This window comes from Lampris incognitus, chromosome 9 (genome assembly GCF_029633865.1).
Source record: "Lampris incognitus isolate fLamInc1 chromosome 9, fLamInc1.hap2, whole genome shotgun sequence".
In the NCBI taxonomy this organism is placed as follows: domain Eukaryota; kingdom Metazoa; phylum Chordata; class Actinopteri; order Lampriformes; family Lampridae; genus Lampris; species Lampris incognitus.
The window spans coordinates 34,081,087-34,095,194 of record NC_079219.1 but is presented as its reverse complement, the minus strand read 5'-3'; the positions used below and the strand labels follow the sequence as shown (position 1 = coordinate 34,095,194).

At 41.4% G+C, this 14,108-nt stretch overlaps 1 protein-coding gene across 1 annotated transcript in view; it reads left to right on the top strand.

Annotated features, from left to right (window-relative positions):
* Positions 1-14,108, top strand: part of adcy2a (adenylate cyclase 2a) — a 223,558-nt gene that overhangs the window by 185,446 nt on the left and 24,004 nt on the right. Inside the window, exons 16-18 of the mRNA XM_056286380.1 lie at positions 2,247-2,384; positions 8,772-8,891; positions 9,265-9,449. Of these exons, the coding sequence (XP_056142355.1) occupies positions 2,247-2,384; positions 8,772-8,891; positions 9,265-9,449 (443 nt within the window). The remainder of the gene's footprint in view (positions 1-2,246; positions 2,385-8,771; positions 8,892-9,264; positions 9,450-14,108) is intronic.

Below are 14,108 nucleotides of genomic sequence, written 5' to 3'. Positions count from 1 at the left end.
ATGAAACATGTGGAAAATTTAGATTTTCTATAAGCGTCCTCGTTCATATAGTGCATTTGTGTGTGTTTGTGTCTGCATGCAGTTTCAGTGTAAACCGTCAACTTATTTCTCGTTCATGCAACATAATAATAGTGAAACCGAGGTGAGGTCAACTGAAAAGCTGCCCGCAGCGAAACTTATTGCCCCGACACTGACTCTGCTCCTAATTATGAGTAATGATATAATCTTATAAAAACTGAAGTATTTTCAGATCAGTCTGTGCACATTTCCTCCTTCATGCACCACACATGGGTAGTGCTAGCAGTAACTGGCAGATGACCAACACATGTTGAGACAATAGCGTGGACATACCAGAAACACTAAGGAATAAGCAACAATATGACATGAATAATATTCATAATACAGCCTAACTGTTTCAAATGTGCCTTTTGAAGATGCATTCTACATGTAATCTGAATACATTACTCTTTTTCGATATTGTAGCTGAATACATTAGTTATTATATTTAGGACCCTGTATTCAGTTTTCAGAAATTAAATACTTTTTGAAAGTATTCTGCCCAACCCTGGCTGTACCGCCGTGTGGTGCACACTGGAGGAAATGTGTGCTTGCAGATTTGAGAATAGTTCATAGTTGTTAAAAGTTTGTCTGATTACTTTTAATTAGGAGCAGAGTCGGTGCCAGGACATGTAAATGTCTCTTCACTTCACTATTACGATTATTATTCTGTTCCATGAACAGGAAATAGGCTGACAGGGAAGTGCAAATTTACACACACACACACACACACACACACACACACACACACACACACACACACACACACACACACACACACAAACTATAGCACGGAGTAAATCCGTTGCAGCAATTAGATATTTTCCATGTGTTTTATAGTTGTTAAGTTGCAGACGGCAGCCTAAGACTATTTTTTAAAAGACAATTTAATTTCCATTTTCACATGAACCTACACCATCCTACCAGCAAACATGAACACATCGCCCCATCTGTAACACTGACACTGATTAGGAGGGAAGTATTCTGAAAGTATTCTTCTCAAAGTTTATAAAGTAACTGTAATCTCAATACTGATGGGTTTTTTTTGGTTTTTTTTGGCAGGGGGGGTTGATTTGATTTTTCTCCTTTTTCTCCCCAAATGTACTTGGCCAATTACTCCACTCTTCCAAGCCATCCCAGTCGCTGCCCCACCCCCTCTGCCGATCTGGGAAGGGCTGCAGACTACCACATGCCTCCTCCTATACATGTGGAGTCGGCAGCTGCTTCTTTTCACCTGACAGTGAGGAGTTTCACCAGGGGGGATGTAGCCTGTGGGAGGACCACGCTATTCCCCCCGTTCCCCCCTCCCCCCAAACAGGCACCTCGACTGACCAGAGGAGGTGCCAGTGCAGCGACCAGGACACATACCCGCATCCAGCTTCCTACCTACAGACACGGCCAATTGTGTCTTCTGTAGGGATCCCCGACCAAGTTTGAGGTAACACAGGGATTCATACCGGCAATCCCTGTGTTGGTAGGCAGTGGAATAGAGCGCTACGCTACCTGGAAGGCCCATCAGTACTAGTGTTTTGAAATATAACATGAGCTGAATATAGAAAAATCCCCTTGAGGCAAGTTTGTAATTTGTGATATTGGGCTATACAAATAAAATTGACTTGACTTGACTTAATTTCTCTATTCTGAAAATGTAATGCACTCACTTTATTATTTTATAACCCAACCCTGAACATAAGTGTAGTCAGGCTGAATATTCGAGATGCAGTTTGCACTGTGTATGGTGGCCAACATCACTTTGAATATTAGGGAGGCAAATGTAGCAGTCATTACAGACCGCTTTTATTATATATTACTTAAAACCTAGTCGTTAATTGGACCATATCTGCTATATTTGTATGCAACTCAGACTTTATTATGTGCACTAGCAAGGCAATTCACAACTAATAAGTGCATCACTGGCTGAGCTAGTTATATATAGCTACATTCATTTTACGTTACTTCCTTTATTGCCTTCACTCAACAGAGGTTATTAACTCATGATGCATTTGTGTGTGTGTGTACGTGTTTCCATGTCTGTTTTCTTTGGACGTTTTGTTTTCATATTCACGTCTTTACATTTGAGTGTGTGCGCTTCTGTTTGTGTCCTGCTCCTTTGTTGTGTGCATATATGTGCGCTGGTATTTTACTATTCACATTGTATCCATTCTGTTTTTGTGCACATGTGCTGTCAGCATTGCCGCAAAAGCACCTCTACTTCTTGGATGTGGCTGCTGAGGTCATCAGGCATCATCGCCAACAAGCCGTGGCCCCGCATCACTCTCACCATGACGACTACGGCCTTGATACTCGTCATGGCAGTCTTCAACATGGTAAGCTCTCAAGGCCCCGCAAAACATGGCTTCACTGGGAATGGAGCGCTTCCTTGGGGACAGAATTCCAGTTGGGGGAGGGGGACCACGACTTGGTTTGTGCAACTCAAACATTTCTTCCATGCAAATAACCATTACACAAAGGGAAACTGCAGAGACAGATATACAGATGGGTGACAAATTAAAGGCAAGACCTGAATGCTTGACCCATACAGTGTGTGTGTGTGTGGGGGGGGGGGGTCCGAGGGCTCTGTTATGCTGTAGGGGGCATTTTCCTGGCATGGTTTGGGCATACTTGTCCTCTTAGAGGGAAATCAATACAAAGTTATTCTGAGTGATCACCTTTATCCTATGATGAGACATCTCTATCCTGATGGGAGTGGTCTCTTCCAGGATGACAATGCCCCCATCAACGGCATGAGGGGTCACTGAATGGTTTGATGAAAATGATGTAAATCGTAAGCGATGGCCTTCACAGTCACCATATCTCAACCCAATTGCTCTCCACCACCATCATCAAAACACCAAATGAGGGAAATGTCTTCTGGAAGAATGGTGTCCATTCCTCCAGTAGAGTTCAGACACTTGTAGAATCTATGACAAGGAGCATTGAAGATGTTCTGGAGGCTCGTGGTGGCCCAACACCTTACTAAAATTACAATTACGATGTACATTATTAATCCCCATGGGGAAATTCATCCCCATTTATTTAACCCATCCTAGCTGTGTAGCTAGGAGCAGTGGGCAGCTGCCGTGCGTCGCCCGCGGACCAACTCCAGTTCTTCTCGCCATGCCTCTACTAACGCACTTTATGTTGGTTTTTCCTTTAATTTGTTACCTGTCTGTACATGTATTCACAAAAAGGGCAGGGGCACCTCAGAAAGAGGTTTAAACATTGGACCAATGTTAATAGAGCTGATTCTAAAAGTTGCTTGTTCACTAAGTAGGAGGAATGAGGTTGCTCATAAGTGTGGACAGGTTTGCTGAAGGACAGGCTGCTTTACTCTCCGATGTTTAGCAGACCTGAAACATGATAGTTATGGAATCTGTATCTTGGCTTACTGAATTTTATTACTGAAATTGTCTCTTCACATTTGCATATCCACCCTCAAAGCACGTTGGGAAATTATGTTCTTTGACACTCGAAAAAATATTGGCAGTGGAACTGATTTTGAAATGCTCAGACAGCATCACATCAGACTGCAGACATGCAGAGCAATGAGTTTGAGTTGGATGTCATTGGGAGAGAGGTCTACATCACTCATGAAAAGAGAGATTGGCATTTTTCACCACGTTAAAATATTCTCAAATAGTCGGGAAAAATCACCTTGAAAAGTTCAAGATGCAACAGATCACATGTAGCTCTCTTTCAGTGGGTGCTGTTGTGGGCCTCCACTTGACAGGAGTGAAACCTTAGTTTCTCTATTGAGGGCTTCTCTTGGATGTACTTCTCAGTCGCTAAAAGACCTTTAACCTCCTATTGTCTTATGGGTCAAAAAGGCCCATAACAGTGTTTAACAGCAGAGAAAAGACACTAAATGATATTTTTTTCAACCTGAAATGTGATGACTTTTCCTAGAGTGACTCCAACAGTAGAAAAAGTTAAACATTGTTTTTGTTCATATTTCCATGAAAACTGTACACCACTAGGGTACTAAGATTGTCTTAGGGTCTTTTTTGACCTGGAAGGTTTATGAACAGGTTTTTTTGAATCAGATAAATTATATTTTTTTCAACCTGAAATTTGATGACTTTTCCTAGAGTGACCACAACAGTAGAAAAAGTTAAACATTGTTTTTGTTCATATTTCCATGAAAGCTGTACATGATTGTCTTAAGATCATGTTTGATCCTAAGACAATCGGATCATAGGATCTTAGGATCATATTTGATCCTAAGACATGTTTTGCTCATGTTTGACCCTATAAAAACAACTGGTGTCCACTGATTAAATGCAGTCTTTCTGCACTGTGAAGAGGGAAAACCTAGATAGTCACAAAGTTTGAGATGAATGACAGGTTGTTTCTTCATGCAAAATAGATTTAGGGTTTAAAATTAAATTAAGTTGCTTTAATTTAGAGGTTTAATGAAGGCGGGTCATAAATGACCCTTAAGACAAGGGTAGTATACAGAATGTGTGGACAATACAAAGGTTAACTTGTAGTTTGGAAATAGAATTAGTTGGCTCATCCTGCCAGTCATGCCCACAGTCAATGCTAAATCAGCCAGCCAGGTCCCAAACTCATAACCTTGTAAACAGTTTGCCCTGGAATGAGTGTACTCCAACCTGACACCTCCAGCGACACAACGAACTGATTGGGACTAAATGACTTTATGGTGATGAAGTTCATTATGTCTGGTCCAATATTAACAGCATTGTAACCTTAAAAGCACTGTTTATAGAATAATAATAATAATAATAACTTTATTTATATAACACTTTTCTAAAACAATGTTACAATGTGCGTTACAAAGAAATAAAACCCAGACAAGGCAAAACTAAGACTAAGACCAAACGAGTACAAGTAAAAATAAAAAGCCCAGGTAGTCCCTGGGTTACAAATGCCCAATTTATGAACTCCAGTACTTATGAACCGACCTCCGTAAAGCCTATTATTTTAAAAAAAAATCGAGTTACACAAAATGGTTCGTACGGACGGACTACTTTGCGCAACACTCAAAACACTGCGCATTTTAGGCGGTTAGTCGGCCTGAGGGACAACAGCGCCACACCGCCGTCCCCATTTTAAATCGTATCACGTAAACGTTGTTGTGTGCGTTGACTTACATTTTTTCACGTGTTTACCCTCATAATCGTGCCTCCAGAGCGTAAATCTGATGCAAGTGATGGTGACGCACCGAAGAAAAGGAAAACGATCAGGTCTGAAACGAAAGCGGAAATAATAAAGCGTTCAGAGAGAGGTGAAACGCTCGCATTGTTCCTTCACTTATCCGCTGAGGCGGGGAGGCGAGACCCGAATGCGGGCTCTCGTCTCTGGCGTCACCACCCGCTCCCGGGACAGTGGCAGGTGGGGAGTTTGAAATGTAAGACATTTTTCTTTAACAGTTACTGTACTGTAGTTGGAGATTTATTATTATTACTGGGTTATTATATTTATGATATTGTAACCGGTTATTTTCTTGCCCGGTGCGGGATTCGACACGGGGTGTACTGCACCACAAGGCGACATCACTAACCGCTTGGCTAAAGGGTCAGACCCGTTAGTTAGGGACTAACGTGTCTTATTAGTAGTTTACAATATTTTAGGTAAAATATATACTAACTACTAAGACAAACATTTGACTAATTGACGCTAGATGTGAACAGTAACTGTATACAAATTCGACATAAGAACAGACTCAAAAACGGAACTCGTTAAAAACCCGGGGACTACCTATATAAATAAGTAAGACCAGTATGAATAAAAACAAATGTTAAACATTTGTAAAAAGCTTTGATAAAAAGAAAAGTTTTACGATGAGTTTAGAGACTTGGTTTGTCTTAGTTCAATAGGAAGAGAGTTCCATAGTGTGTGGGCTCTTAACAGCGGAAGCCCGATCACTCTTTGTGACAAACCGAGACCTGAGAATAACTACCAGAGCTCCATCTGCGGATCCTAATGGTCGAGAGGGCGTACACCGGGTCAATAAATCACAAATGTATGAAGGCGCAAGACCATTTAAGGCCTTAAAAGTGAGCAATAAAATTTCAAAATCAATTCGAAATATAACAGGGAGCCAGTGTAGGGAGGCAAGCACAGGAGTGATATGGTCATACCTCTCTGTGCCGGTAAAATAATATTTGTACTTATGGTTAAATAATACAATGAAGAACATATTTTCTGATCTGATTTAAATTGTGTTTGAAAAAAAAATAGTCCACGTGACATTGTCGTCTTTTGACAGATATTTTCACATACTGACAAAGTGTCAGTACATTATTAGGCATCCTCAAAAAATGATTTGACCTATTAGAAGGCCTTTCCTCCCTTCAAAAAAAAAACCAAAAACACACCTATATAATCGCTAAACCTTTATATCCTTATGAAGATCAGAAATGGCATTGTTGTGCTGTAACATCACATGTACACACCTGTACATCACATGTACACACCTGTACATCACATGTGCACACACCTAAACATCACATGTACAAACGTCACAAGTCAGAGAAAATTGTATTAAATTCTCCTCTTACACTTTCAGTCCATCCTTGGGATGGTTCACTGTGTCCTTAACATATCTGTCACTGGTTGTCTTGAGAGGGAAACTATGAACTGCTTGCTTCTTTTTCTGTTTTGTAGGCTTCGACTACCCATCACTTGTAATGGGGTGGTTAGAGTAAGAAAAAGTCGAATTTGTGCCAGCCATTCAATTGTTTGTATGGTGATGATTCATTTCATTCCATTTAATCTTCTTAATAAGCTCTTTTGGTGGGTCTGTTAGATGATAACAGAAGGCAATAAATTCAGATTCTGTACCTTCAATATCAGATTCTACAAAGTTTTATTCAGAATCACCAAAAAATGTACCATTGCCCTAAGAGTTTTTTAAATACTGGGTAAAGCCATACAAGAAAGCAAAATGTGGCCACTAAATGTGACTTAATAAGACAGCCAATGATAAACTAGTGGAAAACAGAGAGAGGGGTGCATGCGCAAGTGTTGACCCTGACATATGTTTGTTTTGTTTTTGTTTTGTTTTGTTTTTTTCCACCTCTTTCTCCCCAATTGTACTTGGCCAATTACTCCAATCTTCCAAGCCGTCCTGGTCTCTGCTCCATCCCCTCTGCCGATCCGGGGAGGGCTGCGGACTACCAAATGCCTCCTCCGATACATGTGGAGTCACCAGCCGCTTCTTGTCACCTGATAATGAGGAGTTTCGCCAGGGGGACATAGCGCAAGGGAGGATCACGTTATTCCCCCCAGTTCCCCCTCCCCCCAAACAGGTGCTCTGACTGTCCCTGAATGACTTCAGACCCATCACTCACACATCTCTATTTAGCAAATGCATGGAGCGTCTAATATGTAAAGAACTCTCTTCTCAAACAGCTGGGTTTATGGACCCCACGCAGTTTGCCTACTGGGCTAATCCAGGTGTTGAAGAACCTACCCTCACTCTCTTGGAAAAGTCCACTGTCATCTAGACATAGCAAACACTCATGTCCATATTTCTTTTATGGACTTTTCTTCTGCTCTTAATACAGTCCAGCCCATCTCCTCTTAAAGCGCCTGGGTGAATCTTGAACTTGGTAAAGCCAAAAACAGTTCCATTTGTAACACTTAAAAACACCGGCAATTTGATTCATTCGCTGGAACCTTTCTCTTCTTAACGTGATTCTTAACATGAGTCATTAGTTTGAGGTGAGGTTCCTTGCAGTTGAAAACAGCAGTGCCTGTAGTGTGTGTTGTCTCATATGAGTCAGTACTAGCCATGGCTTGTGGCTGTACTAGAGGCACACAGCCAAGCCATCAAGCCATTCATGGAAAACACTGTGGTCATGTGTTTTGCTCAGGGACGTATGGCGCACCCAAGGTGCATATGTTTAGTGCAGCAGCATTTTATATGTACGCTGACTCCATGTAATATTCATTTCCACACTTTCAATTTCTTTTTTATCATTCCTTCCACAAATTGCTTATTTCCCCCTGCAATCAAGATAATTTAAATTGTCTTTTTTCTTTATTTTCTCTTTCCAGTCAATTTTAGATTTTATTTATTTACATAATCTTGTCTGTAAAAAACAATATTGTTTCCTTCCTTTTGTAATCAACAGTTGGAAAGAATGAAAGAACAGCGTTTGCATTTATTGACAAAATAAGTAATAATTTTTGTCTGGTTTTGCCAAACCCTATTAACTTTTAGACTGAGCAGAATCGGGGTTTTATGTGAAAAAAAAGGCTTAAAAGGCTTAAATGAAGAGGCAAGACTGAAAGTGGACTGGTAGATGGAAGGTGGAGGTGGGAGAAGGCCTTATAAAGCACAGTGGTCACACCTTGGTTAAGGCCTTCACACAGATCGATTCCAGAGATTATAATCTTGTTGTGCTCCCAACATGGGTCAGTTGCTTGAGGCAGATAAACCAAATTAACTTGGCTTTGTTCACCAGAACAGAATCCTCATCATATCCTGCAGGTTTGCTTTAAAGGCCAGTTATTGAATGGGTCACACTAGTGGCTTGTTATTTGACTGCTTTTCTTCCTCCCTTTGATTACAGTGTGGACTAGGCTTTCTACACGGGCTCAAATAAAAGGCATTCAGGAAAAGAGAGCTCAGTTTGCATATGAACCTTGCATTTTATTCAAAGGTACTGTTTTTGAGTTATGCATGTCAAAAGACAAAACCATTATTTTTCTTGATTTTGTGTTCTGTTTGTCTCTCACTCCAGTTCTTTTTGGAAGACAATGTATTGGTCCCAGTTCCTGTCCATAATGCATCCAATGAGACGCTGTTTTACCCTAATGGGCAACCAATCACATTCAGTGACAAAAACAATTTCTACCTGCCCGTAAGTCAAATTCCTGTACTTATAATTTCCTTATTGTTTGTACTTTGTGTTTAAATTCAGTTTAGCAGCATGTTTTCTTGTAAACATAAACAAGCATTTTTAATATTGTATTGTGCCACCATTGTTGACTGCTGTATAGTGGATGTTTTCCATCCCATTTCTTTCAACACTGGGTAGTGAAAAAGCAGCATGTGTGTAGAACGTGTGGTCTTTGCAGTAGGAATATTTATTTGACATTTCAGCCAGTCATTATGACGGTTTTGACTACTGACTGTTTTATGCCCCCCGCCCCCATCTGTCTGTCTGTCTATCTATCTATCTATCTGTCTATCTATTTGTCTATACTCTTGCTCTTCTTTATCTTTCAATCTAGTACTTCATTTACAGTTGCATTCTGGGTCTGATATCTTGCTCAGTGTTCCTGAGGATAAACTATGAACTGAAGATGATGATTATGCTGACAGCTGTGGTGGTTTACAACATCATTATACTACAGACTCATGCATCCCTGCTGGATGAATACAGCAGATTCCTTTACAAGACTGAAATCCTCGACAGGTAGGTGTGGGAATGGAAAAAGGGAGTAAAAATATGTGAAAGATGGAGTAGGGTTGGGCAGTATGATTGTATATACCCTGCAATTGTAGAAATTCGTCCACTGTTAAAGATTTGGCTATACTGTTTCCACTGTGGTAGCCTTTCCCTTTAGTATGTTATGTTGCAAATCAGGAATTTGCAGGACTGCTTTACAGCAATATTGGCTTTATGTGATTTGGACAGAACTGCTTTTTTTCCCCCACTATCTAACCTTAAACACTTTTTAAACTTAACCCTAAACCCAATTTTAGATTTATTTGGCTCATAAAAGCTTGGTGATTGGATGTTTTTGCGTGTCAGGCTTTAGTGCACATGAATTCATGGTCCTTCCTTTGCCATCCTAAAAAAAAAAAATGAGTGGTTGAAATATGAGCAACCATTTCCTAATTGAATTTCTAAAAAAAGAAAAATACTATATTGTGATATATACCGTTACCATGATATAAAATATACATACTGCAATAACAGATTTTGGCCATATCACCCATCCCTGGGGGAGGGGGGGCAGATGTGACATAGACAGACACAAAGGAGCAAGTGCTTAGCTTCTGCTGCCCCATCTGGATTCTAAATAAGTGGGAGAGAAAGAAGTTAAGAGGAAATAGAGGATGGGAAGACAGAGAGGAACTAGAGAGGGGAGGTTAAGAGACCCCCTCCACCCTCTACTGAACAAGCATCTCTCAACGGGTCCTGTGTCTTGTCACAATGACATCGGCAGCCTGACACTCCCCTGTATCTGAAATTTGAACAGTCTCATCAAACACTCATCTAGCTTGAACCCTGTCAGCAGTAACATAATTTGTCTTCCATCTCCCTCACTCAGCAGGAACCTCTGAAAAAAAAAAGGCAATGCATTGTCATCCATATGTAATATTCATATTGAACAATGAAAAGGTTCATGTAGTTTGTCCCAAGATTGTGGTACAATCAAATATAAGACTAGTAATGTAAGTATATGACAAAACAAGTCACACCCCTTGCTGTTAATATTGGATGCTGACTTCTGTACAACTACTATTCACTAAGCCTGAACCTGTCACACTTACCATTATGTTTAGTCTATATGAAACTAACTACTAGCGATTTGCTAGCGATGCCACCAGTCTCCACTTATGCCTGTAATGAAAAGGTATCATTCTTACAACGGTTTTTATTTCATTTAATGGAGATATGTTTAGAACTGCTCCACTGATCTAAAATTAAAAATACTTGGTTTGGGGGCATCCGGGTAGTGTGGCAGTCTATTCCATTGCCTACCAACACGGGGATCTCTGGTTTGAATCCCCATGTTACCTACCTCCGGCTTGGTCAGGCATCCCTACAGACACAATTGGCCAGATGTGGGTTAAAAAAAACCATATATATACAGTGCTGCTTGAAAGTTTGTGAACCCTCCAGACATGGTCACTGTTTTTGTAAAAAACATTAAAATAAGCTTATTACACATACATCCAAATCCCAATTTGTAAAGCACACCTTCCAAATAATGGACACACACACAAAAAGAGATATATTTTCATTATTTAATTCAACAAAGGTGGTTTATTTCACAAAAACTGAAAATTTAACACGTGCAAAAGTATGTGAACCCGTGTATAAGTAGCTTGTGGCTCCTCCTTTTGCAGCCATTACTTCAACCAAACGTCTTCTGTAACCACTAACCAGTCTCTCGCATCTGCTTATGGGCATTTTTGCCCAATCCTCCTTGCAGAACTCAGCCAGTTGAGAGAGGTTGGAGGGACATCTGGTATGTACCAACTTCTCCAGGTCTCGCCACAACATTTCAATTGGATTAAGGTCCGGACTTTGACTGGGCCAATCCAGAGTACGAATCCTCTTTCTCTGAAGCCATTCCTTTGTAGTTTTGCTGGAATGCTTTGGGTCATTGTCTTGTTGCATAATCCATTTTCGTCCCAGCTTCAACTCCCTGACTGATGGCAGGAGATTCTGGTCAAGAATTTGTTGATATGCTGGAGAATTCATGGTTCCTTGGATAATATGGAGTCGTCCAGGTCCAGAAGCAGAAAAGCAGCCCCAGACCTTCACATTTCCACCACCATGCTTCACTGTTGGGAGGGGGTTCTTTTCTTCATATGCAGTGTTGGCTTTTCTCCAAACTTGTTGGTTTTGATTGTGACCAAATAATTCTATTTTGGACTCGTCTGTCCAGAGAATGGACTTCCAGTAGTCCTCTGGTTTGTCCAAGTGCTCTCTGGCAAAGTTGAAGCGGGCGGCTTTGTTCTTTTTTGAGAGCAGAGGCTTCCTTCTAGCAACCCTCCCATGAATGTCATGGCTATTCAATTTCCGTCTGATTGTAGACGCATGCACATTTGTCCCAGATGCTACCAGAGAGGTCTGCAACTCTCTAGAGGTGATGTGTGGGTTGGCCTTTACCTGATTTATTATTTTTCCGGTGCTTCTGGGTGATAGTTTTGATGGGCGTTCACTTCTAGGCAGTTGCTGTCATGTTGAAGGCCCTCCATTTGTAAATTATTTGTCTTACAGTGGATGGATGGAGCTGGAATCTTTTGGAGATGATCTTATATCCCTCCCCAGACTGATGGGCTGTCACTACCTTCTTCTTCATGTCCTCAGATATCTCCTTTGCTCTCGGCATTGTTGATTTGTATGGGACCACAGTGGTTTGGTTGGTTTCCTCTGTCTTTTAATTAGTGCAGGCCAAACCCTTTCCCAAGGATGTCTCATTTCATTGGTCTGCTTAAATGATTAATTAAGCACCCAAATGTGTTTCACCTCAGTCTGTTACATGCTTGACTTAACCAATGCAGCTGGGGGTTCACTTACTTTTGCACATACACTAATTCCATGTTTCATGTAGTTTTTGGGCTACTTAAACAAGTCCCACTAAACAAGTACATGCAACTGATAAACATATATCTGACATTTCATACATAAAAACTGGTGATGATAGAATAAGAAAATCATGGTAAAACAACAGAAAAATCTAAACTGCTCAAAGGGTTCACATACTTTCAAGCAGCACTGTATATATACTTGGTTTCGGTGAAATTCTACAAGTGTGACCCCACTGGCATGTTTTGTTCCCATCCCATGTTTTACTTACCTAGCCCCACCGCTGTGTGTGTAGGTACTGTATACATTTCCATTTTCTAATTCTGCAGCCGCTTTTACTGAAAGCGACTTTGACAGACCGTTCCTCGTGAAGCCCAGTCGAGCCGGAAGCCACACTGGCTATTGAATTAACCTCAGTATTAGGATGCTAATATATCAGTCCACCACGCCACCTCAGCAATACAGACAAAGACACCTTGGCTGTCTCAACAGCATGGCCAAATCACTTCATATTTCAATCTGCTCTCTTTAGCCGAGACATATGGAGACATCACTGAAATGTAAACGTAATCTTAGTTCAAACAGTAGTCAGGGATGAATGAGGTCTCGTGCCATCTGATTAATGTGGTTCAAAAATATATGGGTTATTTTCCCCATAAATACAAGAATACAAGCTTGCCAAAAACTGATAAATCAAGTGCTCTGAACCCTCTCAGTATTGGTAGCCACCTCAATTTGTGATGTATTCAGCCTTCAACCCTCAGCTTTGACGTAAAGGGAGAGCACCTTCTTTCTCCATAAGGTCAGTGAAATGTCAGTATAATGTCAGCATGGATACTGGACGGTGATAAGGTCCTCATGGCTTCATGTCACATGGTGATGAGATTGGACGGGAACCTTGAAAAACAATGCTCACTCCCAATGAATACAACATATCACTATGCCATCATCCACATTTTTTTTTTCTTTGGAATTTTCCCCTTTTTTCTCCCCAATTGTATGTGGCCAATTACCCCACTCTTCCAAGCCATCCCAATCGCTGCTCCACCCCCTCACCGATCCGGGGAGGGCTGCAGACTACCACGTCTCCTCTGATACATATAGAGTCACCAGCCGCTTCTTTTCACCTGACAGTGAGGAGTTTCACCAGGGGGACGTAGCGCGTGGGAGGATCACGCTATTCGCCCCCAGTTCCCCCTCCCCCTTGAACAGGCACCCCGACTGACCAGAGGAGGCGCTAGTGCAGCAACCAGGACGCATACCCACATCCAGCTTCCCACCCGCAGACACTGCCAATTGTGTCTGTAGGGATGCCCAACCAAGCCGGAGGTAACACGAGGATTTGAACCAGCGATCCCCATGTTGGTAGGCAATGGAATAGACGGACACGCTACCCGGACGCCCTTGCCTTCATCCACCTAAACTGAAAAAAATCCCCTCCCTTCTCCATGCATTCACCTTCGCTTTTACATCCCTAACCTCCTCCCTCGACCATCTCTCATGTTGAACACTTCAGACTGACTGCGATGTCGTGAGTTTCATGGACTTCCACATAACTAGGACGTGTCCTTCTTAATAAGGATTCATTGCACAGTGAGAGAAATAATGAATGCAAATCCATCCACTGAAGTTAGGGAGAGTTGTCTCAGGCTATGCTACAGGATAAAGGGGATATGGGGGCCACACAGCTACACAGGCTTGATAGCAAGCAGCCCACAGGGCAAAAACAAATAGAATAATTGGCCATTGATTAACACGGTTTATCTTGAAAAAATATTAGTACGGTTTTTCCGAGTCCAGAACAGG